This window comes from Pristiophorus japonicus, chromosome 11, assembly GCF_044704955.1.
Source record: "Pristiophorus japonicus isolate sPriJap1 chromosome 11, sPriJap1.hap1, whole genome shotgun sequence".
Classification (NCBI taxonomy): domain Eukaryota; kingdom Metazoa; phylum Chordata; class Chondrichthyes; family Pristiophoridae; genus Pristiophorus; species Pristiophorus japonicus.
Window position 1 is genome coordinate 161,410,812 of NC_091987.1, and position 26,738 is coordinate 161,437,549.

At 49.1% G+C, this 26,738-nt stretch overlaps 1 protein-coding gene across 1 annotated transcript in view; it reads left to right on the top strand.

Annotated features, from left to right (window-relative positions):
- Positions 1-26,738, top strand: part of endou (endonuclease, polyU-specific) — a 113,400-nt gene that overhangs the window by 77,902 nt on the left and 8,760 nt on the right. The window contains exons 7-8 of the mRNA XM_070892805.1: positions 11,526-11,632; positions 22,706-22,848. Of these exons, the coding sequence (XP_070748906.1) occupies positions 11,526-11,632; positions 22,706-22,848 (250 nt within the window). The remainder of the gene's footprint in view (positions 1-11,525; positions 11,633-22,705; positions 22,849-26,738) is intronic.

Here is a 26,738-nt window from a genome sequence, read left to right on the forward strand (position 1 = left end):
CACTCACCCCGTCACACTTTCCCGTCACACTCACCCGTCACACAATCCTAGTCAAACTCTCCCCCTGTCACTGTCTCCGTCACACTCTCCCCGTCACTCTCTCCCCATCACACTTTCCACGTCACACTCTCCCCATCACACTCTCCTCATCACTCTCTCCCCATCCCACTCTCCCCGTCACATCTCCCGTCACACTCTCCCCATCGCACTCTCCCCATCACACTTTCCCCTGTCACACTCTCCCCATGTCACAAACTCTCCATATCACACTCCCCCGTCACACTCTCCCTGTCACACTCTCCCCAAGTCATCCACTCTCCCCATCACACTCCCCCATCACACTCTTTCCCCGTCACACTCTCCCCATCACTCCTCCAGTCACACTCCCCTGTCACACTCTCCCCGTCACACTCTCCCCGTCACACTCTCCCGTCACACTCTCCTCCCGTCACACTTTCCCCTTCACACTCTCCCATCACACTATCCACGTCACACTCTCCCCGTCACATTCTCCCTCGTCACACTCTCCCCATCACACACTCCCCGTCACACTCTCCCCGTCACCTTCTCACCCCGTCACACTCTCCCGTCACACTCTCCCGTCACACTCTCCCTTGTCACACTCTCCCTCGTCACACTCTCCCCATCACACACTCTCCATCACACTTTCCCAGTCACACTTTCCCAGTCACACAATCCCCGTCACACAATCCCGTCACACTCTCCCCGTCACACCCTCCCCGTCACACACTCCCCGTCACTCTCTCCCCATCACACTCTCCTCTGTCGCACTCTCCCCGTCAGACTCTCACCGTCGCACTCCCCCCATCACATTCCCTCCCCGTCACACTCTCCCCCATCACACTCTCCCCATCACACTCCTCCCATCAAACTCTCCCGTCACACTCTCCTGTCACACTCCCCCCATCATACTCACCCCGTCACACTCTACCTGTCACACTCACCCCGTCACACTTTCCCGTCACACTCACCCCATCACACAATCCCCGTCAAACTCTTCCCCTGTCACTGTCTCCGTCACACTCTCCCCGTCACTCTCTCCCCATCACACTTTCCACGTCACACTCTCCCATCACACTTTCCTCGTCACTCTCTCCCCATCACACTCTCCCCGTCACATCTCCCCATCACACTCTCCCCGTCACATCTCCCCGTCATACTCTCCCTGTCACACTCTCCAATCACACTCTCCCCGCCACACTCTCCCCATCACACTCACCCTGTCACACTCTCCCCATCACACTCTCCCCGTCATAATCTCCCCCTTCACACTCTCCCCCTTCACACTCTCCCCGTCACACTCTCCCCGTCACACTCTCCCCCCTCACACCCGGTTTGTCACTCTCTCCCCGTCCCTCTGTCCCCGTCACTCTCTCCCCGTCACACTCTTCTCCCATCACACTCTCCCTCGTCACACTCACCCTCGTCACACACTCTCCATCACATCCTCCCCGTCACACTCTCCCAGTCACACTCTCCCCCCGTCACACTCTCTCCGTCCTACTCTCCCCCCTCACACTCTGTTTGTCACTCTCTCCCCGTCACTCTGTCCCCGTCACTCTCTCCTCCGTCACACTCTCCCCGTCACACTCTCCCATCACACTCTCCTCCCGTCACACTCTCCCCTTCACACTATCCCCATCACACTCACCCATCACATTCTCCCCGTCACACTCTCCCCATCACATTCTCCCTCGTCACACACTCCCTCGTCACACTCTCCCCATCACACACTCCCCGTCACACTCTCCCCGTCACACTCTCACCATCACACTCTCCCCATCACACACTCTCCGTCACACTTTCCCAGTCACACTTTCCCAGTCACACAATCCCCGTCACACAATCCCCGTCACACTCTCCCCGTCACACTCTCCCAGTCACTCTCTCCCCATCACCCACTCCACGTCATACACTCCACGTCACACACTCCACGTCACACACTTCACGTCACACACTCCACGTCACACTCTCCCCATCACACTCTCCCCCGTCACACTCTCCCCATCACACTCTCCCCGTCACACAATCCCCGTCACACTCTCCCTGTCACTCTCTCCCCGTCACACTCTCCACGTCACACTCTCCCCGTCACACTCTCCACGTCACACTCTCCCCGTCACACTCTCCTCGTCACTCTCTCCCCATCACACTCTCCCCCGTCACACTCTTCCCGTCACACTCTCCCCGTCACTCTCTCCCCATCACACTCTCCCCCGTCACACTCTCCCCTATCAGACTCTCCCCGTCGCACTCCCCCATCACACTCCCTCCCCGTTCCACTCTCCCCCATCACACTCCTCCCATCAAACTCTCCCGTCACACTCTCCTGTCACACTCCCCCCATCATACTCACCCCGTCACACTCTCCCGTCATATTCTCCCCCCATCACACTCTCCCGTCACACTCTCCCTGTCACACTCACCCCGTCACACTTTCCCGTCACACTCACCCGTCACACAATCCTAGTCAAACTCTCCCCCTGTCACTGTCTCCGTCACACTCTCCCCGTCACTCTCTCCCCATCACACTTTGCACGTCACACTCTCCCCATCACACTCTCCTCATCACTCTCTCCCCATCCCACTCTCCCCGTCACATCTCCCTATCACACTCTCCTCGTCACATCTCCCCGTCATACTCTCCCCGTCACACTCTCCAATCACACTCTCCCCGCCACACTCTCCCCATCACACTCACCCTGTCACACTCTCCCCATCACACTCTCCCGTCACACTCTCCCCATCGCACTCTCCCCATCACACTTTCCCCTGTCACACTCTCCCCATGTCACAAACTCTCCATATCACACTCCCCCGTCACACTCTCCCTGTCACACTCTCCCCAAGTCACCCACTCTCCCCATCACACTCTCCCCATCACACAATCCCCGTCACACTCTCCCTGTCACTCTCTCCCCGTCACACTCTCCACGTCACACTCTCCCCGTCACACTCTCCTTGTCACTCTCTCCCCATCACACTCTCCCCCGTCACACTCTCCCCGTCACACTCTCCCCGTCACTCTCTCCCCATCACACTCTCCCCCGTCACACTCTCCCCTATCAGACTCTCCCCGTCGCACTCCCCCATCACACTCCCTCCACGTCCCACTCTCCCCCATCACACTCCTCCCATCAAACTCTCCCGTCACACTCTCCTGTCACACTCCCCCCATCATACTCACCCCGTCACACTCTCCCGTCATATTCTCCCCCCATCACACTCTCCCGTCACACTCTCCCTGTCACACTCACCCCGTCACACTTTCCCGTCACACTCACCCGTCACACAATCCTAGTCAAACTCTCCCCCTGTCACTGTCTCCGTCACACTATCCCCGTCACTCTCTCCCCATCACACTTTCCACGTCACATTCTCCCCATCACACTCTCCTCATCACTCTCTCCCCATCCCACTCTCCCCGTCACATCTCCCTATCACACTCTCCTCGTTACATCTCCCCGTCACACTCTCCCCGCCACACTCTCCCCATCACACTCACCCTGTCACACTCTCCCCATCACACTCTCCCGTCACACTCTCCCCATCGCACTCTCCCCATCACACTTTCCCCTGTCACACTCTCCCCATGTCACAAACTCTCCAGATCACACTCCCCCGTCACACTCTCCCTGTCACACTCTCCCCAAGTCACCCACTCTCCCCATTACACTCCCCCGTCACACTCTTCCCCCGTCACACTCTCCCCATCACTCCTCCAGTCACACTCCCCCGTCACACTCTCCCCGTCACACTCTCCCCGTCACACTCTCCCCGTCACAGTCTCACCCCGTCATACTCTCCCCATCACTCCACCTGTCACACTCTCCCCGTCACACTCCCCCATCATACTCTCCCCCCCATCACACTTTCCCCGTCACTCCTCCGTCACACTCTCCCCGTCACTCCCCCGTCACACTTTCCCCCGTCACACTGTCCCCGTCACACTCCCCCCGTCATACTCTCCCGCCATCACACTTCCCCGTCACTCTCTCCCGTCACTCCCCCCATCACACTCTCCCCGTCACACTCTCCCCGTCACTCTCGCTGTCACACTCTCCCCATCACTCTCCCCCCATCACACTCTCCCCTGTCACACTCTCCCCGTCACACTCTCCCTGTCTTACTCTCCCCGTCACACTCTCCCCATGTCATACATTCTCCCCGTCACAGTCTCCCTGTCACACTCTCCCATCTCACTCTCCCCATCACAAACTCCCCATCACACTCTTCCCCGTCACACTCTCCCCATGTCATACACTCTCTCCGTCGCACTCTCCCCGTCGCACTCTCCCCGTCACACTCTCCCATCACACTCTTCCTGTCACACTCTCCCCATCAGACTCTCCCCATGTCACACACTCTCCCCATCACACTTTCACTATTAGTTTCACCACCAAATTTTCACCGTCACATTTTCAGCTTTTTTGGACATAAAACGGCTGTAAAAATCACCAGATTATGGACTGCGTCCGGTGCCCATCGGGGGCCTGGAATACGTCCAACGCAAAATTGGCTTTGATATATTCAGGCATTCGGGATGGCCACCTGAACAAGGCGCTAGGAGCCTTAGATATGCTAATGAGGGGTCTGCCAGCATGGAGCAGTGCTTGTCCTATCTCGTGGCCCCATGCTAACACTCTCTGAACTAGCAGTAACATTTCTGCCAGGAGGTCACAATGTCTGCCTGGGGTTTCCCCTGATCTTCCTTGCCTCCATGTTAGCTGATATTGTTGGTTCCCTCTCCCCAGGTATTATCCCTGTCAGTGTCAGTTGTAAGTCAGTGGATAACACCCTCTCTCACCTCTCAGTCAGTCGGTGCTGCTTCAAAGTCCCACTTCACACACTGAAACACAAAATATGAGGGAGCATTGCACTGTTGGAGGTACCATCTCTTGGCTAAGACATTAAAATGAGGCCCTGTCTACCTTCTCGGGCAGAAGTAAGGTATTCAATTGCACTAGTTTGAAGAAGATCAGGTGTCCTGGCCAATATTTAATCCTCAATCAACATCACGAAAAACGGATGACCACATTGCTGCTGTGTGTCCGGCATTGACTATATTTCAAAATTGGCTGTAAAGCACTTTGGGACATGCTGAGGTTGTGAAAGGTGATATATAAAATAGATTCGTAGAAACTTACAGCACAGGAGCAATATAACAATAAATCAAAATGTTTCTTTTTCTTTTTCCCTCAAATTTGCCGTCATCGCGCGTCTCCTTGAAAAAAGCAGCCTTGACCCCAATGTCCTTGCAAACTACCGCCCCATCCCCACCCCCCCTCCACTCCAAACCCCCCTCCATCCCCCCCTCTCCTCCTCCCCCCTCCATCCCATCCCCACCGACCCTCCGTCCCAAACCCCCCTCCGCCCCAACCCCACCCCCCCCTCCACCCCAAGCCCCCCTCCATCCCCCCCCTCTACTCCTCCCCCCTCCGTCCCCATCCCCCCTCCGCCCCAACCCCCCCTCCGTCCCCATCCCCCCTCCGACCCCATCCCCCCTCCGTCCCCATCCCAACTCCGCCCCAAACCCCCTCCGCCCCAACCCCCCCTCCACCCCAAACCCCCCTCCATCTCCCCCTCCCCTCCTCCCCCCTCCATCCCATCCCCACCCCCCCTCCGTCCCCATCCCCCCTCCGCCCCAAATCCCCCTCCGCCCCAACCCCCCCTCCATCCCCCCCCTCCTCCTCCCCCCTCCATCCCATCCCCACCCCACCTCCGTTCCATCCCCCCTCCGCCCCAACCCTCCCCTCCGTCCCCATCCCCCCTCTGCCCCAACCCCCCCTCCGTCCCATCCCCCCTCCACCCCAATCCCCCCTCTGTCCCATCCCCCCTCCGCCCCAACCCCCCATCCACCCCAAACCCCCCTCCATCCCATCCCCACCTCCATCCCAAACCCCCTCCATCCCACCCCCTCTCCCCCTCCCTCCTCCATCCCATCCCCACCCCCCCATCCCAACCCCCTCTCTGCCCCAACCCCCCCTTTGCTCCAACCCCCGCTCTACCTGACCCCCCTCCGTCCCGACCCCCCACTCCATCCCACCCCCCCGTCCCACAACCCCATCCCCAACCTTCCTTTCCTCTCCAAAGTCTTTGAAAGTGCTAACGCCTCCCAAATCTGCGCACATCTTTCCCGGAACTCCATGTTTGAATTCCTCCAATCCGGTTTCCGCCCCTGCCACAGTAACGAAACGGCCCTCAATAAAGTCACAAATGACATCCTTTGTGAGTGTGACCAAGGTAAACTCTCCCTCCTCGTCCTTCTCGACCTGTCTGCAGCCTCTGGCACGGTTCACCACTCCATCCTCCTCCAACGCCTCTCCACCACCGTCCAGCTGGGTGGGACTGCACTCGCCTGCTTCCAATCCTAACAATCTAGCCATAGAAACATGAACACAGGAAGAGGAGTAGGCCATTCGGCTCTTCGAGCCTGTCCCAGCATTTTATTAGTTTATGGTTGATCTGCACCTTAACTCCATCTCCTGCCTTGTTTCTGTAACCCTCACTAGCCTTGCAGAACAAAAATCCATCAGTCTCAGGTTTCAAATGGTCAATTGACCCCCGGCCTCAACAGCTTTTTGGGGCAATTAATTTCAGATTTCCACCACCCTTTGTGTGAAGAAGTGTTTCCTGACATCACCTCTGATCGGCCTGGCTCGAATTTTAAGTTCATCCTCCCTTGTTCTGGATTCCCCATCAGAGAAAATTGTTTCTCTCTATCTACCCGATCAAATCCTTGAATCAACATAATTAGATCACCTCTTAATCTTCTAAACTCAAGGAATACAAACCTCGTCTGTGCAACCTGTTCTCATCATTTAAGCCTTGTATCATTCAGGTGAACCTGCGTTGCTCCCTCTCCGAGGCTGCTATATCCTCCTGAGGGGCTAGGCCCAAGATTAAACGCAATGCTCCAGATGCAGGCTAACCAGAGCTTTATACAACTGTAGCATACCTTCCACCCCGTTGCAGTCCAGTCCCCGTTGATAAAGACAAACATTCCACTAGCCTTTAGAGATTTCTGTACACGAACCCCAAAATTTCTCTGCTCCCCCACAGTTCCTAGCTTCTCAATTCAGAAACTACTTTGACCTAACTTTCTTGGATCCAAAGTGGATGACCTCACACTTCCCACATTGAACTCCATCTGCCACAGCTTTGCCCACTCACTGAATCGATCAACGTCCCTTTGCAACTTTCCGCTCCCACTTACCCTCCGACTGCAACAACACAAAAGCAGAATACTGCGATGCTGGAGTCTGACATAAAAACAGAAAATGTTGGAAATCTCAGCGGGTCAGGCAGCATCTGTGGAGAGAAACAGAGTTAATGTTGCAGATCGATGACCCTTCGTCAGAACTAACGAATGTTTGAAACCACTCCCACTGTGCCATTGAATTTGGTGTTGTCAGCAACTTGAATTTGTATTTTAGTTTATTATTTCCTATTTGTTTCTGAACCTGAAGTATTTATATTAACTTTAGCACTATCTGTGATCTGAACTTCGCTCTCAGCCCTCCTTTTAGTCTTTAGGCTATTTTTATTTTTATTTCTGCCTGCTTTAACGACCTTTTTACCACACTAGTTGTCCTTTCCGTGAGGACCCTGGTCCCTGCCCAATGGTACAGTTCTCTCCTGTCCCAGTACTGGTGTCAGTGTCCCCTGAAATGGACCCCTCCTTCTCACTCCAGACCTTGGCACCATCCTGATCTGTCCATCCCTACACCAATTAGCACGAAGCTCGGGTAATAATCCTGAAATTACTACCCTTGAGATCTTGGCACAGTGTCGGACATGACTCAGTGGGCAGCTCTCGTGCCTCTGGGAGAGAAGGTTGTGGGTTCGAGTCCCACTCCAGAGAGTTGAGCACAATAATCTCGACTACACTCCAGTACAGTACTGAGGGAGGGCTGTACTGCTATAGAACCATAGAATCATAAAAATTTACAGCACGGAAGGAGGCCATTTCGGCCCATCATGTCCGCGCCGGCCAACCAAGAGTTATCCAGCCTAATCCCACTTTCCAGCTCTCGGTCCATAGCCCTGTAGGTTACGGCACTTCAGGTATCTTTTAAATGTGGTGAGGGTTTCTGCCTCTACCATTCTTTCAGGCAGTGAGTTCCAGACCCCCACCACCCTCTGGGTGAAAAATGTTCTCTTCAAATCCCCTCTAAATCTCCCCCCAATTACTCTACATTTATGCCCCTTCTTTGTTGACCCCTCTGCCAGGGGAAACAGGTCCTTCCTATCCACTCTATCCAGGCCCCTCATAATTCTATACGCCTCAATCAGGTCTCTCCTCAGCCTCCTCTGTCTCAAAGAAAACAAACCCACCCTATCCAATCTTTCCTCATAGCCAAAATTCTCCACTCCCGGCAACATCCTCGTAAATCTTCTCTGTACCCTCTCCAGTGCAATCACGTCCTTCCTGTAATGTGGTGACCAGAACTGCACGCAGTACTCCAACTGTGACCTAACTAGCGTTTTATACAGTTCAAGCATAACCTCCCTGCTCTTGTATTCTGTGCCTCGATTAATAAAGGCAAGTGTTCCGTATGCTTCTTAACCATTTTATCTACCTGGCCTGCTATCTTCAGGATCTATGGACATGCCCTCCAAGGTCCCTTTATTCCTCTACACTTCTCAGTGTCTTACCATTTAATGTGAATTCCCTTGCCTTGTTAGACCCTCCCCAGGTGCATTAGCTCACACTTCTCCAGATTGAATTTTATTTGCCCACCTGACCAGTTCATTGATATCCTCCTGCAGTCCACAACTTTCTTCTTCATTATCAACCCCACAGCCAATTTCTGTATCATCTGCAAACTTCTTAATCATACTCCCTCCATTCAAGTCTAAATCATTGATATATACCACAAAAAGCAAGCGACCCAGTACTGAGCCCTGCGGAACTCCACTGGAAACATCCTTCCAGTCACAAAACACCCATCAACCATTACCCTTTGCTTCCTGCCCTGCCTCTGTGTCAATTTTGGATCTAATGTCGGAGGTGCCGTCTTTCAGATGAGATGTTAAACCGAGACCCCATTTGCCCTCTCGAGTGGCTGTGAAAGATCCTAGGGCGCTATTTCAAAGAAGAGCAGGGGAATTCTCCCCGGTGTCCTGGCCAATATTTATACCTAAATCAACATCACTAAAATAGAGCATCAGGTCATTGTGGGAGCTTGCTGTGCGCAAACTTGCTGCCATGTTTCCTACATTACAACAGTGACTACACTTCAGTAAGTATTTCACTGGCTGTAAAGCGCTTTGGGACGTCCGGTGGTCATGACAAGCGCTATAGAAATGCAAGTCTTTTGTTTAATTCAGCTCCTAGCTCCCTCAGCAGAACCTTGTCATTGGCCACCACAACTGGATCTTCCCCCTCCCTTTCCAAATTGCTTTCTAGCTGCATCAAGATATCCTTTACCCCGGCACCAGGGAGACAACGCAGCCTTTGGGACTCTCGATCATGGTGGCCGAGGACGCTATCTATCCCTTATTATAGAATCTCTGATTACTACAACCCTTCTATTCAGTTCCTCCCCCCTTGACCAGCCTCGTGCTCCATGGTGCCATGGTTAGCTTTCTGGCCATCCTCCCTGCAACTTTCATCCTTGCCCTTACAGGCAGCAAGTACATTGTAGCAGTTGGGCAGGACTGGTGTCTGCGGGACCACCTCCTCCATCTCCCTTCACACTCTCCCCTTCCTGCAGTGTGACTGCTCTCTGGACTAATCTTTCCAGAGATTCCTCCTCCCTCCCTTGTGTGTCCCTGACTCGCACTCCAGCTCAGAGAATGGCAGCCAGAGAATCTCCTGCCGTGACTGCTCTTCCTGTTCCCACGCTGTTAGCAGATTCGCCATGGTTACTGTCGCAACAAAGAGTTGTTAGTGCGGCAACAATATCTCCGCTCAGATTCTAGACTGAGTCGTTTTTAAACAACCAGCTTCATTGACATTGACGGTTTGATAGAACTGTTCTACAGTGTTACATTAAATGACATGTTGACATGCAAATAATACAAAGATAAGTGGGAAATGCTGGAAATACTCGGCGGGTCAGGCAGCACCTGTGAAGAGTGAAACAGAGAGAGCGGTTCAGATCGACAACCCTTTGCCTGAAACATGAACTGTGTTTCTGCCTGACCTGCCGGGTGGTTCCAGCGTTTCCTGACATTCAATGACAAAAGGAATGATAGTGTAGCACAAAAGGGGGCTGTGATGGGACAAGTAATGAAACTAAAGATGGGTCGAGGGGAGGTGTCAATGGCAACAGCAGAACTGTCCCCAGCACCTGTCCTGAGTATAGATGGTCAATAGTTGAGGCCCCAGCACTGATCCCCGCGGTACCCCACCACTTACAGCTGCCAACCTGAAAATCACCCAATTATTGCTGCTCTGTTTCTGCCCATTAACCAATCATCTATCCATGCTAATATATTACCCCAAACCTATGGGCCCTAATTTTGTGCAATAACCTCTTGTGTGGCACCTTATTGAATGCTTTTTGAAAAAAACTACATCCACTGGTTTCCCCCTTACCTTCCCCACTAGTTACAGGTTTGTCCCTTTCATAATTCTGCCCAATCCTATTAGCCCTGAAATTCCCACGTACAAAGTTCCTACGGACCCGGGAAGGCATCGGAAAAGCCGGGTTTCAGTGTGCAATGTGCATGCACTGAAAACCGGCTTTTCCGATCTGTCAAGTTTCTGGCTTGACAGATCTCGCGCACATCGGGAGCGAGGACACTTGCAGGGCAAGATTTCCGATATTTACGCTTATCTTGTCCAGGAAATGTCCTCAAAACTCTTCCGCCTGATAAAAGCAGGGGTATAGCCTACTGTTACACACGCAAGTGTTTAAAAATACACAGAAACATTTGAAAATAAAGTTATAAAAACACATTTTATTTTTAAAAATCCGCCCCACTACGGTAAGTTTATTTTAAGGCTTAATTTTAAAAACTTTTTAAAAAGTTGGCAAACTATTTTTTTTTGTAACAACTTTAATTTAAATGAATGTTAAATGTGTAGTTTATTTTCTATTTTTTATTGTGTTTTGGGGAGGGGTTTCTCATTCATAATAAAAGGAGTTCCGCCTATTACTATGAATGAGAATATACTATACCTGATTGGCTGCTCAGAGCCATGTGTCTCCAGCTCCCGGCCTGCGCACATCCCCACGTGCATGCGCTGCGACGCGCAGTCACGGGAGGCCTCAGGTAATAATAGATTCCAGCATTTTTCCTACGATTGATGTCAAGCTAACGGGCCTAAAGATCCCTGTCTTCTCGTTCCCTCCTTTCTTGAATAGCGGAGTTACGTTATATTGTTGGGGGTGAGGAGAGGGAGGTCACTGCAGCCCCTCACGTTCTATCTGAACCCCGGTGTCCTCCCTGTCCCCGTGACTCGGGACTGTCTCGCTGATCCTCGCTTTGATCCTGCTGCTGGAGGTTTTATTGTCCAGGAATTAACTTGCACCAAATTGTGTTGGAAACAGGTGAAGTGAAGAGAGGGAAAGTGTCCGGATTCCACAACTGGGTGCGGTTCTACCTGGCGGAAAAGAATAACGAGCTGAATTACTACAGTTACAGCTACAATGGGCCGGTGAGCGTTTGCAACAGCGATCGAGGTGTAGGCCATCTTACATCAGTGTGATACCGACTCACCTAGTCACATCCTCTCCCAGTGCGCTCTCCCTAAACCAGCCCCCTGTGTATGCTGACGACACCCAGCTCCAACTCTACACTGCTTTCCTGACCCTTCCAATGTCTCTGTGCTGCTTGTCCAACATCCAGCCCTATAACTCTCCGAGATCTCTGCGCTCCTCCAATTCTGACCTCGTGTACATCCCCCACTTTCTTTCCCTCACCATTGGTGGACGAGCTGGCTAGGCCCGAGCCTCTGGAATTCCTGGTGCCTGATTGGACGAATCAGCCCTCTGGTTTCCTCAGGGAAAGATCTTACGTCAAAGGGAGAGGTCTGAAGCCCAGCCTGTTGGGTCGGGAGGTTTGAGGCCTGGCTCTGTGTTTTCCCCCCCTGACTTGCAATGGTCGGGAGGTTTGAGGACCGGGCGATGACCTGTCCCATTTGACGGGATGCAGCCTTCTGCCTGGGTTCTGGACAGGTTCAAGTGGTCAAAGTGCACTCGACCTTGGGCCTAGGTCTGAGTGTCCAGATTGGTGGGCCAGGTCGTTTGCGTGGCCCCCTCACATCAGACTCTTGCTGGTCTGGCTGTACACCAAGGAGCAGAGGTGGGAGGACAGAATGACAGCCTAACCTCAGCCTCATACCAAACCCCTGGAAATGGGCAGCCTTCTATCTCACTAATAACAAAGTGAACTGAGATGTGGGAAATGCACTGTCCATGGTGCCCTGTTGCAGCCCTGCTCTCAGGTAACTCCCAAGGATATGTGAAGGGGTGAGGTCCTGAGCTAATGTTCTCCATACCCTTCCCCTCTCTGTACACCCTGGGTACGAGCGTCCCCTCGTCTCGATGGAGGGACCAATGTTTAGCTCACTTGTACTTGTGTCAAATGCCAGCACAAGCTCATGGAGCTGATCCCTGGTTCAATAGCACGGTGTGTTGGGACAGGAACCATTGCACAAGGTTGGATGACGTGGTACAGGGGCAGATTTCGCATTGGCCTTTTCTCTTGGGTTTGATGGTTTGATGGGTTTGATGGTTTGATGGTTTGATGGGTTGATGGCTTGATGGTTTGATGGTTTGATGGGTTCGATGGTTTGATGGTTTGATGGGTTTGATGGTTTGATGGTTTGATGGGTTTGATGGGTTGATGGATTGATGGTTTGATGGGTTTGATGGTTTGATTGGTTCGATGGTTTGATGGGTTGATGGTTTGATGGTTTGATGGTTTGATTGGTTTGATGGTTTGATGGGTTTGATGGTTTGATGGGTTTGATGGTTTGATGGTTTGATGGGTTTGATGGGTTGATGGATTGATGGTTTGATGGGTTTGATGGTTTGATTGGTTCGATGGTTTGATGGGTTGATGGTTGGATGGTTTGATGGGTTTGATGGGTTTGATGATTGATGGGTTTGATGGTTGGATGGTTTGATGGTTTGATGGTTTGATGGTTGATGGGTTTGATGGTTTGATGGATTGATGGTTTGATGGGTTTGATGGTTTTATGGGTTGATGGTTTGATGGGTTGGATGGTTTGATGGGTTTGATGGTTGATGGGTTTGATGGTTGGATGGTTTGATGGTTTGATGATTGATGGGTTTGATGGTTTGATGGTTTGATGGTTTGATGGTTTGATGGATTGAGGGTTTGATGGGTTTACATAGAAACATAGAAACAAAGAAAATAGGTGCAGGAGTAGGCCATCCGGCCCCTCAAGCCTGCACCAACATTCAATAAGATCATAGCTGATCATTCTCTCAGTACCCCTTTCCTGCTTTCCCTCCATACCCTTTGATCCCTTCAGCCGCAAGGGCCATATCTAACTCCCTCTTGAATATATCCAATAAACTGGCATCAACAACTCTCTGTGGTAGGGAATTCCACAGGTTAACAACTCTCTGAGTGAAGAAGTTTCTCCTCAGCTCAGTTCTAAATGGCTTACCTGTTATCCTTAGATTATGTCCCCTTGTTCTGGACTTCCCCAACATCAGGAACATTCTTCTGGCGTCTAACCTGTCCAGCCCCATCAGAATTTCATATGTTTCTATGAGATCCCCTCTCATCCTTCTAAATTCCAGTGAATACAGGCCCAGTCAATCCAGTCTCTCCTCATATATCAGTCCTGCCATCCCAGGAATCAGTCTGGTGAACCTTCGCTGCACTCCCTCAATAGCAAAAATGTCCTTCCTTAGATTAGGAGACCAAAACTGAATACAATATTCCAGGTGGGGCCTCACCAAGGCCCTGTACAACTGCTGTAAGACTTCCCTGCTCCTATACTCAAATCCCCTAGCTATGAAGGCCAACATACCATTAGCCTTCTTCACCGCCTGCTGTACTTGCATGCCAACCTTCAATGACTGATGAACCATGACACCCAGGTCTCGCTGCACCTCCCCTTTTCCTAATCTGCCGCCATTCAGATAATATTCTGCCTTCGTGTTTTTGCCCCCAATGTGGATATACTCACATTTATCCACATTATATTGCATCTGCCATGTATTTGCCCACTCGCCTAACCTGTCCAAATCACTCTGCAGCCTCTTAGCATCCTCCTCACAGCTCACACCGCCACCCAGGTTAGTGTCATCTGCAAACTTGGAGATATTACACTCAATTCCATCATCTAAATCATTAATATATATTGTAAAGAGCTGGGGTCCCAGCAATGAGCCCTGCGGCACTCCACTAGTCACTGCCTGCCATTCTGAAAAGGACCCGTTAATCCCGACTCTCTGCTTCCTATCTGCCAATCAGTTCTATATCCCCGTCGGTACATTACCCCCAATACCATGTGCTTTGATTTTGCACACCAATCTCTTGTGTGGGACCTTGTCAAAAGCCTTTTGAAAGTCCAAATATACCACATCCACTGGTTCTCCCCTGTCCACTATACTAGTTACATCATCAAAACATTTCAGAAGATTTGTCAAGCATGATTTCCTCTTCATAAATCCATGACTTGGATCAATCCTATTACTGCTTTCCAAGTGCGCTGCTATTTCATCCTTAATGATTGATTCTAACATTTACCCCACTACTGATGTCACGCTAACAGGTCTATAATCACCCGTTTTCTCTCTCACTCCTTTTTTCGATAGGAATAGTGCAATCAAGTAGACGCAGCATGGATTCATGAAGGGGAAATCATGTTTAACTAATTTACTGGAATTCTTTGAGGATATAACGAGCATGGTGGATAGAGGTATACCGATGGATGTGGTGTATTTAGATTTCCAAAAGGCATTCGATAAAGTGCCACACAAAAGCTTACTGCAGAAGATAGAGGTACGCGGAGTCAGTGGAAATGTATTAGCATGGATAGAGAATTGGCTGGCTAACAGAAATCAGAGAGCCGGGATAAATGGGTCCTTTTCTGGTTGGAAATCGGTGGTTAGTGGTGTGCCACAGGGATCGGTGCTGGGACCACAACTGTTTACAATATACATAGATGACCTGGAAGAGGGGACAGAGTGTAGTGTAACAAAATTTGCAGATGACACAAAAATTAGTGGGAAAGCGGGTTGTGTAGAGGACACAGAGAGGCTGCAAAGAGATTTAGATAGGTTAAGCGAATGGGCTAAGGTTTGGCAAATGGAATACAATGTCGGAAAGTATGAGGTCATCCACCTTGGGAAAAAAAACAGTAAAAGGGAATATTATTTGAATTACAACATGCTACAGTGCAGAGGGACCTGGGGGTCCTTGTGCATGAATCCCAAAAATTTAGTTTGCAGGTATAGCTGGTAATCAGGAAGGCGAATGGAATGTTGGCCTTCATTGCGAGAGGGATGGAGTACAAACGCAAGGAGGTCCTGCTGCAACTGTACAGGGTATTGGTGAGACCGTACCTGGAGTACTGCGTGCAGATTTGGTCACCTTACTTAAGGAAGGATATACTAGCTTTGGAGGGGGTACAGAGACGATTCACTAGGCTGATTCCGGAGATGAGGGGGTTACCTTATGATGATAGATTGAGTAGACTGGGTCTTTACTCGTTGGAGTTCAGAAGGATGAGCAGTGATCTTATAGAAACATTTAAAATCATGAAAGGGATAGACAAGATAGAGGCAGAGAGCTTGTTTCCACTGGTAGGAGAGACGAGAACTAGGGTGCACAGCCTCAAAATACGGGGGAGCCCATTTAAAACCGAGTTGAGAAGGAATTTCTTCTCCCAGTGGGTTGTGAATCTGTGGAATTCTCTGCCCAAGGAAGCAGTTGAGGCTAGCTCATTGAATGCATTCAAGTCACAGATAGATCGATTTTTAACCAATAAGGGAATTAAGGGTTACGGGGAACTGACGGGTAAGTGGAGCTGAGTCCACGGCCAGATCAGCTGATCTTGTTGAATGGCGGAGCAGGCTCGAGGAGCTAGATGGCCTACTCCTGTTCCTAATTCTTATGTTCTTATGTTCTTATTAAAAGAGGTGTTACATTAGCAACCCTCCAGTCCATAGGAACTGATCCAGATTCGATAGACTGTTGGAAAATTATCACCAATGCATCCACTATTTCTAGGGCCACTTCCTTAAGTACTCTAGGATGTAGACTATCAGGCCCCGGGAATTTATCGGCCTTCAATGCCGTCAATTTCCCCAACACAATTTCCTGCCTAATAAGGATATCCTTCAGTTCCTCCTGCTCACTAGGCCTCCGGTCCCCTAGTACATCCGGAAGGTTATTTGTGTCTTCCTTTGTGAAGACAGAACCAAAATACTTGTTCAATTGGTCTGCCATTTCTTTTTTCCCAATTATAAATTCACCCGAATCCGACTGCAAGGGACCTACGTTTGTCTTCACTAATCTTTTTCTCTTCACATATCTATCGAAGCTTTTGCAGTCATTTTTTATGTTGCCGTCAAGCTTACTCTCATACTCTATTTTCCCCCTCTTAATTAAACCCTTTGTCCTCCTCTGCTGTATTCTAAATTTCTCCCAGTCCTCTGGCTTGCCACTTTTTCTGCTAATTTGTATGCCTCTTCCTTGGATTTAACACGATCCTTAATTTCCCTTGTTTGCCACGGTTGAGCCACCTCCCCCATTTTATTTTTATTCCAGACAGGGATGTACAATTGTTGAAGTTCGTCCATATGATCTTTAAAGGTCTACCATTGCCTATCCAACGTCAACCCTTTAAGTATCATTTGCCAGTCTAATCTCGCCAATTCGTGCCTCATACCATCAAAGTTACCGTTCCTTAAGTTCAGGACCCGAGTTTCTGAATTAACTTTGTCACTCTCCACCTTAATAAAGAATTCTACCATATTATGGTCACTTTTTGCCGCAGATACACTGCTTTGAGTACTGTTGGGGGGGATGACTCATCAGGGGAGGGCAGCAGCAGCCAAGTTCATGGCACCATGACTGGCTCTGTTGCACAGGAGGGCAGGAAAAAGAATGGAAGAGTGATAGTGATAGGGGATTCAATTGTAAGGGGAATGGATAGGCGTTTCTGCGGCCGCAACCGAGACTCCAGGATGGTATGTTGCCTCCCTGGTGCAAAGGTCAAGGATGTCTCGGAGCGGGTGCAGGACATTCAAAAAAGGGAGGGAGAACAGCCAGTTGTCGTGGTGCACATTGGTACAAATGACATAGGTAAAAAAAGGGATGAGGTCCTACAAAATGAATTTAAGGAGCTAGGAGCTAAATTAAAAAGTAGGACCTCAAAAGTAGTAATCTCAGGATTGCTACCAGTGCCACGTGCTAGTCAGAGTAGGAATCGTAGGATAGCACAGATGAATACATGGCTTGAGCAGTGGTGCAGCAGGTAGGGATTCAAATTCCTGGGGCATTGGAACCGGTTCTGGGGGAGGTGGGACCAGTACAAACTGGACAGTCTGCACCTGGGCAGGACCGGAACCAATGTCCTACGGGGAGTGTTTGCAAGTGCTGTTGGGGAGGAGTTAAACTAATATGGCAGGGGGATGGGAACCAATGCAGGGAGACAGAGGGAAACAAAAAGGAGACAAAAACAAAAGACAGAAAGGAGATGAGGAAAAGTGGAGGGCAGAGAAACCCAAGGCAAAGAACAAAAAGGGCCACTGTACAGCAAAATTTTAAAAGGACAAAGAGTGTTAAAAAAACAAGCCTGAAGGCTTTGTGTCTTAATGCAAGGAGCATTCATAATAAGGTGGATGAATTAACTGTGCAAATAGATGTTAACAAATATGATGTGATTGGGATTACAGAGACGTGGCTCCAGGATGATCAGGGCTGAGAACTCAACATCCAGGGGTATTCAACATTCAGGAAGGATAGAATAAAAGGAAAAGGAGGTGGGTTAGCATTGCTGGTTAAGGAGGAGATTAATGCAATAGTTAGAAAGGACATTAGCTTGGATGATTTGGAATCTATATGGGTAGAGCTGCAGAACACCAAAGGGCAAAAAACATTAGTGGGAGTTGTGTACAGACCTCCAAACAGTAGTAGTGATATTGGGGAGGGCATCAAACAGGAAATTAGGGGTGCATGCAATAAAGGTGCAGCAGTTATAATGGGTGACTTTAATATGCACATAGATTGGGCTAACCAAACTGGAAGCAATACGGTGGAGGAGGATTTCCTGGGTGCATAAGGGATGGTTTTCGAGGCCAATATGTCGAGGAACCAACTAGGGGGGAGGCCATCTTAGACTGGGTGTTGTGTAATGAGAGAAGATTAATTAGCAATCTCGTTGTGCGAGGCCCCTTGGGGAAGAGTGACCATAATATGGTGGAATTCTGCATTAGGATGGAGAATGAAACAGTTAATTCAGAGACCATGGTCCAGAACTTAAAGAAGGGTAACTTTGAAGCTATGAGGCGTGAATTGGCTAGGATAGATTGGTGAATGATACTTAAGGGGTTGACTGTGGATGGGCAATGGCAGACATTTAGAGACCGTATGGATGAACTACAACAATTGTACATTCCTGTCTGGCGTAAAAATAAAAAAGTGAAGGTGGCTCAACCGTGGCTATCAAGGGAAATCAGGGATAGTATTAAAGCCAAGGAAGTGGCATACAAATTGGCCAGAAATAGCAGTGAACCTGGGGACTGGGAGAAATTTAGAACTCAGCAGAGGAGCACAAAGGGTTTGATTAGGGCAGGGAAAATCGAGTACGAGAGGAAGCTTGCAGGGAACATTAAGACGGATTGCAAAAGTTTCTATAGATATGTAAAGAGAAAAAGGTTAGTAAAGACAAACGTAGGTCCCCTGCAGTCAGAATCAGGGGAAGTCATAACGGGGAACAAAGAAATGGCGGACCAATTGAACAAGTACTTTGGTTCGGTATTCACTGAGGAGGACACAAACAACCTTCCGGATATAAAAGGGGTCAGAGGGTCTAGTAAGGAGGAGGAACTGAGGGAAATCCTTATTAGTCGGGAAATTGTGTTGGGGAAATTGATGGGATTGAAGGCCGATAAATCCCCAGGGCCTGATGGACTGCATCCCAGAGTACTTAAGGAGGTGGCCTTGGAAATAGTGGATGCATTGACAGTCGTTTTCCAACATTCCATTGACTCTGGATCAGTTCCTATCGGGTGGAGGGTAGCCAATGTAACCCCACTTTTTAAAAAAGGAGGGAGAGAGAAAATAGGGAATTATAGACCGGTCAGCCTGACATCAGTAATGATGGAATCAATTATTAAGGATGTCATAGCAGCGCATTTGGAAAGAGGTGACATGATAGGTCCAAGTCAGCATGGATTTGTGAAAGGGAAATCATGCTTAACAAATCTTCTGGAATTTTTTGAGGATATTTCCAGTAGAGTGGACAAGGGAGATCCAGTTGATGTGGTATATTTGGACTTTCAGAAGGCTTTCGACAAGGTCCCACACAAGAGATTAATGTGCAAAGTTAAAGCACATGAGATTGGGGGTAGTGTGCTGACATGGATTGAGAACAGGTTGTCAGACAGGAAGCAAAGAGTAGGAGTAAATGGGGACTTTTCAGAATGGCAGGCAGTGACTAGTGGGGTACCGCAAGATTCTGTGCTGGGGCCACAGTTGTTTACACTGTACATTAATGATTTAGATGAAGGGATTAAATGTAGTATCTCCAAATTTGCGGATGACACTAAGTTGGGTGGCAGTGTGAGCTGCGAGGAGGATGCTATGCGGCTGCAGAGCGACTTGGATAGGTTAGGTGAGTGGGCAAATGCGTGGCAGATGAAGTATAATGTGGATAAATGTGAGGTTATCCACTTTGGTGGTAAAAACAGAGAGACAGACTATTATCTGAATGGTGACAGATTAGGAAAAGGGGAGGTGCAACGAGACCTGGGTGTCATGGTACATCAGTCATTGAAGGTTGGCATGCAGGTACAGCAGGCGGTTAAGAAAGCAAATGGCATGTTGGCCTTCATAGCGAGGGGATTTGAGTACAGAGGCAGGGAGGTGTTGCTCCAGTTGTACAGGGCCTTGGTGAGGCCACACCTGGGGTATTGTGTACAGTTTTGGTCTCCCAACCTGAGGAAGGACATTCTTGCTATTGAGGGAATGCAGCGAACGTTCACCAGACTGATTCCCGGGATGGCGGGACTGACCTATCAAGAAAGACTGGATCAACTGGACTTGTATTCACTGGAATTCAGAAGAATGAGAGGGGACCTCATAGAAACGTTTAAAATTCTGATGGGTTTAGACAAGTTAGATGCAGGAAGAATGTTCCCAATGTTGGGTAAGTCCAGAACCAAGTGTCACAGTCTAAGGATAAGGGGTAAGCCATTTAGGACCGAGATGAGGAGAAACTTCTTCACCCAGAGAGTGGTGAACCTGTGGAATTCTCTACCACAGAAAGTTGTTGAGGCCAATTCACGAAATATATTCAAAAAGGAGTTAGATGAAGTCCTTAATACTATGGGGATCAAGGGGTATGGCGAGAAAGCAGCAATGGGGTACTGAAGTTGCATGTTCAGCCATGAACTCATTGAATGGCGGTGCAGGCTAGAAGGGCCGAATGGCCTACTCCTGCACCTATTTTCTATGTTTCTCTGTTTCTATGTTTCTTCCCCAAGGGGCCTCGCACAACAAGATTGCTAATTAGTCCCTTCTCATTACACATCACCCAGACTAGAATGGCCAGCTCTCTGGTTGGTTCCTCGACATATTGGTCTGGAAAACCATCCCTAATACACTCCAGGAAATCCTCCTCCACCGCATTGCTACCAGTTTGGTTTGCCCAATCAATATGTAGATTTGATGGGTTTGAGGGTTTGATGGTTTGATGGTCTGATGGTTTGATTGTTTGATTGTTTGATTATTTAATTGTTTGATCGTTTGATGGTTTGATGGGTTTGATGGGTTTGATGGTTTGATGGTCTGATGGCTTTGATGGTTCGATGGTTTGATGGGTTGATGGTTTGATGGTTCGATTGTTTGATGGGTTGATGGTTTGATGGTTTGATGGTTCGATGGTTTGATGGTTCGATGGTTCAATGGGTTTGATGGTCTGATGTGTTTGATGGTTTGATGGCTTTGATGGGTTTGGTGGTTTGATCGTTTGATGGTTTGATGGTCTGATGGGTTTGATGGTTTGATGGGTTTGATGGTTTGATGTGTCTGATGGTTTGATGGGTTGATGGTATGATGGTCTGATGGCTTTGATGGTTCGATGGTTTGATGGTTCGATGGGTTTGATGGTCTGATGTTTTTGATGGTTTGATGGTTCGATGGTTTGGATGGTCTGATGGGTTTGATGGTTTGATGGTTCGATGCTTTGATGGGTTTGATGGTTCGATGGTTCGATGGGTTTGATGGTCTGATGTGTTTGATGGTTTGATGGTTTGATGGGTTTGATGGTCTGATGGGTTTGATGGTTTGATGGTCTGATGGGTTTGATGGTTCGATGGTTTGATGGGTTTGATGGTCTGATGGCTTTGATGGTTCGATGGTTTGATGGTTCGATGGTTCAATGGGTTTAATGGTTTGATATGTTTGATGGGTTGATGGGTTAATGGTTTGATGGTTTGATGGTTCGATGGTTTAATGGTTCGATGGTTCAATGGGTTTGATGGTCTGATGTGTTTGATGGTTTGATGGTTCGATGGTTCAATGGGTTTGATGGTTTGATGGTTCGATGGTTTGATGGTTCGATGGTTCAATGGGTTAATGGTTTGATGGTTTGATGGTTCGATGGTTTAATGGTTCGATGGTTCAATGGGTTTGATGGTCTGATGTGTTTGATGGTTTGATGGTTCGATGGTTCAATGGGTTTGATGGTTTGATGGTTCGATAGTTTGATGGTTCAATGGTTCAATGGGTTTGATGGTCTGATGTGTTTGATGGTTTGATGGTTCGATGGTTTGATGGGTTTGATGGTCTGATGGGTTTGATGGCTTTGATGGTTTGATGGGTTTGGTGGTTTGATCGTTCGATGGTTCAATGGTTCGATGGTTTGATGGTTCGATGGTTTGATGGTTTGATGGTTCGATTGTTTGATGGCTTTGATGGTTTGATGGTTTGATGATTTGATGGTTTGATGGTTCAATGGGTTTGATGGTTTGATGGGTTGATGGTTTGATGGTTCGATGGTTCGATGGCTTTGATGGCTTGATGGCTTTGATGGTTCGATGGTTTGATGGGTTTGATGGTTTCATGGGTTTGATGGGTTGATAGTTTGATAGTCTGATGGCTTTGATGGTTTGATGGTTCAATGGGTTTGATGGTCTGATGTGTTTGATGGTTTGATGGTCTGATGGGTTTGATGGTTTGATGGTTTGATGGGTTTGATGGTCTGATGGCTTTGATGGTTTGATGGTTCGATGGTTTGATGGGTTTGATGGTCTGGTGGGTTTGATGGTTCGATGGTTTGATGGTTCGATGATTTGATGGTTTGATGGTTCGATGGTTTGATGGGTTTGATGGTTTGATGGGTTTGATGGTTTGATGGTTTGATTGGTTCGATGGTTTGATGGTTTGATGCTTTGATGGTTTGATGGGTTTGATGGTTCGATGGGTTTGATGGTTGGATGGTTTGATGCTTTGATGGTTTGATGGGTTGATGGGTTTGATGATTTGATGGGTTTGATGGTTTGCCCTGTCTCCACAGTGGACGGACTACCCCGATATCCTGGCCATGCAGTTTAACTGGAATGGATACTACAAGGCAGTGGGCTCAGGAATCGTTGGCTCCAGCCCCGAGTTTGATTTTGCCATTTTTACGCTTTGCTTCATTGCAAAACCGGATAAACAGTAAGTGTTAGTGTATCCCGGGACAGAGCTCTGAACAATGTTAGTTTCTACGGCTGTGCTCTAAAACAGAGAAGGTTAAGGGGAGATTTGATAGGGGTGAAAATCATGAACAGTTTTGATAAAGTAGAGAAGGAAAAGCTATTTCTGTTACATTTAGAATAACCCCACAAGACTGTATATCTTAAGCTCAAACTGGTGTGACGGCCTCTTTATTGTAACTCCAGAGTGAGGAGGCAGCATGGTAGATTGCCTTTTATACCTGCTTGCCCGGGGTGTGCAGGTGACCCTAGAGTCTCCCACAGATGCGTCCCCTGTTGGCAAGTCTCACACATTGGTGATATTTACATACATAACATCATTCCCCCCTCCCCCCCAAAGTCTTATGTACAAGTTATTTACAAGTTGAGGCGATCCGGGGCTCTGCGTTCCCTGGTTGATCGCCTGAGTTGAAGTCCTGGCATGGGTGAGTCGGTCCGATCATTGCTGCACTGCGGTGTGACTGGTCTGATCGGACTATTGGGCATGGTGGGTTCATCCTTGTGGTTGACCGTGAGGTCGATTGCTGGTTGAGTGTGTGTTGGTGGATCATTGATGGTAATGTCCTCTTCAAACTGTTATTGGTTGTCAGTGAACCGCAGTTTGGTCTGATCCAAGTGCTTTCTGCATGTTTGTCTGTTCACAAGTTTGACAACAAACACTCTATTCCCCCCCTTGGCTAAAACAGTGCCAGCAACCTACTTAGGACCATGACCGTAATTAAGAACAAATACAGGGTCATTAACCTCAATGTCACGTGATACAGCCGTGCGATCGTGGTACATGTTATGCCGGTGACGCCGGGTTTCTACATGATCATTGAGATCCAGGTGGACTAAGGAGAGCCTGGATTTGAGTGCTCTCTTCATTAGCAATTCTGCAGGGGGAACACCAGTAAGCGAGTGGGGTCGGGTGCGGTAGCTGAGCAGAATCCGAGATAACCGGGTCTGCAGGGAACCGTATGTCACGCGTTACAAGCTTTGCTTAATGGTTTGGACTGCACGTTCCGCTTGACCATTGGATGCGGGCTTAAACGGGGCAGACCTGACATGCTTGATGCCATTGCGGGTCATCAACTCAATGAATTCTGAACTGGTGAAACATGGTCCATTGTTACTAACAAGGATGTTGGACAAACCATGGGTGGTGAACATGGCCCGGAGGCTTTCAATGGTGGCATTGGACATACAGGATGATATTATTATACATTCAATCCATTTAGAGTAAGCATCTACTGCTACTAGGAACATCTTTCCTAGAAAGGGGCCAGCGAAATCTACATGGACCCTGGACCACGGTTTGGAGGGCCATGACCACAGACTCAATGGGGCCTCTCTTGGTGCATTGCTCAACTGTGCACAAGTGTTACATTGGTGTACACATGACTCCAATTCCGAGTCAATGCCGGGCCACCAAACGTGCGACCTGGTGATAGCCTTCATCATGACTATGCCTGGGTGGGTACTGTGAAGGTCACATATAAACATTTCCCTGCCTTTTTTTGGCAAAATTACATGATTCCCCCATAGGAGACAGTTCGAATGGATGGACATTTCATCCTTGCGTCGGTGGAACGGCTTAATTTCGTCTTGCATTTCCCCTGGGACTGCCATCCAGCTCCCATTGAGGATGCAAATTTTTACTAGTGATAGCACAGGGTCCTGGCTAGTCCAGGTCCTGATCTGGCGAGCTGTGACGGGTGACCCCCTCGCTCTCAAAAGCATCCATTACAAGGAGCAAGTCTGCGGGTTGCGGCATTTCCATCCCGGTGGTGGGCAATGGTCGCCGACTGAGGGCATCCGCACAGTTCTCAGTGTCTGGTCTGTGGCGGATTATATAATCATACGCAGATAACGTTAGTGCCCATCTTTGGATGCGGGACGAAGCATTGGTGCTAATACCTTTGCTTTCTGAGAAGAACTAAATGAAAGGCTTGTGATCAGTTTCGAGCTCAAACCGGAACCCAAATAGGTATTTCTGCATTTTCTTAACCCCATATACGCATGCTAATGTTTCTTTTTCAACCATACTGTAGGCTCTTTCAGCCTTAGATAAGCTTCTGGACATATATGCAACCGGTTGCAGTTTGCCTGACCCATCATAGGCAGTCCCTCGGAATCGAGGAAGACTTGCTTCCACTCATAATATGAGTTCTTAGGTGGCTGAACAGTCCAATACGAGAACCACAGTCTCTGTCACAGGTGGGACAGATAGTCGTTAGGGAAAGGGTGGGCAGGGGGCCTGGTTTGCCGCACACTCTTTCCGCTGCCTGCGCTTGATTTCTGCAAGCTCTCAGCGATGAGACTCGAGGTGCTCAGCGCCCTCCCGAATGCACTTCCCCCACTTAGGGCGGTCTATGGCCAAAGACTCCCAGGTGTCAGTGGGGATGTCGCCATTTATCAGGGAGGCTTTGAGGGTGTCTTTGTAACGTTTCCTCTGCCTGCCTTTGGCTCGTTTGCCGTGGACAAGTTCCGAGTAGAGCGCTTGCTTTGGGAGTCTCGTGTCTGGCATGCGGACTATGTGGCCTGCCTAGCGGAGCTGATCAAGTGTGGCCAGTGCTTCAATGCTGGGGATGTTGTCCTAGCTAATGTTTGTGCATCTGTCCTCCCAGGGGATTTGCAGGATCTTGCGGAGACATCGCTTGTGGTATTTCTCCAGCGACTTGAGGTGTCTACTGTACATGGTTCATGTCTCTGAGCCATACAGGAGGGCAGGTATTACTACGGCCCTGTAGACCATGAGCTTGGTGACAGTTTTGAGGGACTGATCTTCAAACACTCTTTCCCTCAGGCGGCCGAAGGCTGCACTGGCGCACTGGAGGCGGTGTTGGATCTCATCACCAATGCCTGCTCTTGTTAATAGGAGGCTCCCGAGATAGGGGAAGTGGTCTACGTTGACCAGGGCCACGCCGTGGATCTTGATGTTTGGGGGGCAGTGCTGTGCGGCGAGGACAGGCTGGTGGAGGACCTTTGTCTTACTAATGTTTAACATAAGGTCCATGCTTTCATACGCCTCGGTAAATACGTTGACTATGTCCTGGAGTTCAGCCTCTGTGTGTGCACAGACGCAGGCATGTCCGCGTACTGTAGCTCGTCGACAGAGCTTGGGGTGTTCTTGGACCTGGCCTGGAGACAGAGAAGGTTGAACAGCTTCCCACTGGTTCTGTAGTTTAGCTCCACTCCAACGGAGAGCTTATCAACTGTGAGGTGGAGCATGCCTGACCCATTGGTTTGCTGTAACACACAACTGACCCCGTACGAAGGTGCATCACAAGCTAGTACTAAACGTTTACACGGGTCATACAATACAAGTATCTTGTTGGAACATAGCAGATTTCTGGCCTTATTAAAGGCTGTCTCTTGAGATTTACCCCAAACCCAGTTGTGACCCTTGCGTAGCAATAAATGCAATGGTTCCAGCAAAGTGCTCAACCCCGGTAGAAAGTTACCAAAATAGTTGGAGTCCCAGGAACAAATGCAGCACCGTCACTTTCTGTGATCTGGGTGCATTCTTGATGGCCTCCGTCTTGGAGTCCATGGGTCTGATGCCATCTGTCGCAATCTTTCTCCCCAGAAATTCAACCTCTGGCGCCAGGAAAACACACTTGCAGTGTTTCAACCTGAGTCCCACTCTGTCCAGTCGCTTGAGAATCTCTTCCAGGTTGTGCAAGTGTTCGGTGGTGTTGTGGCCAGTGATCAAGATGTCATCGTGAAACACCACGGTGCGTGGAACTGATTTCAGCAGACTCTCCATGTTCCTCTGGAAGATGGCCGCAGCCGAGCGAATCCCAAAGAGACATCTGTGGTATATGAACAGTCCTCTGTTCATATTGATGCATGTCAATTTTTTCGAAG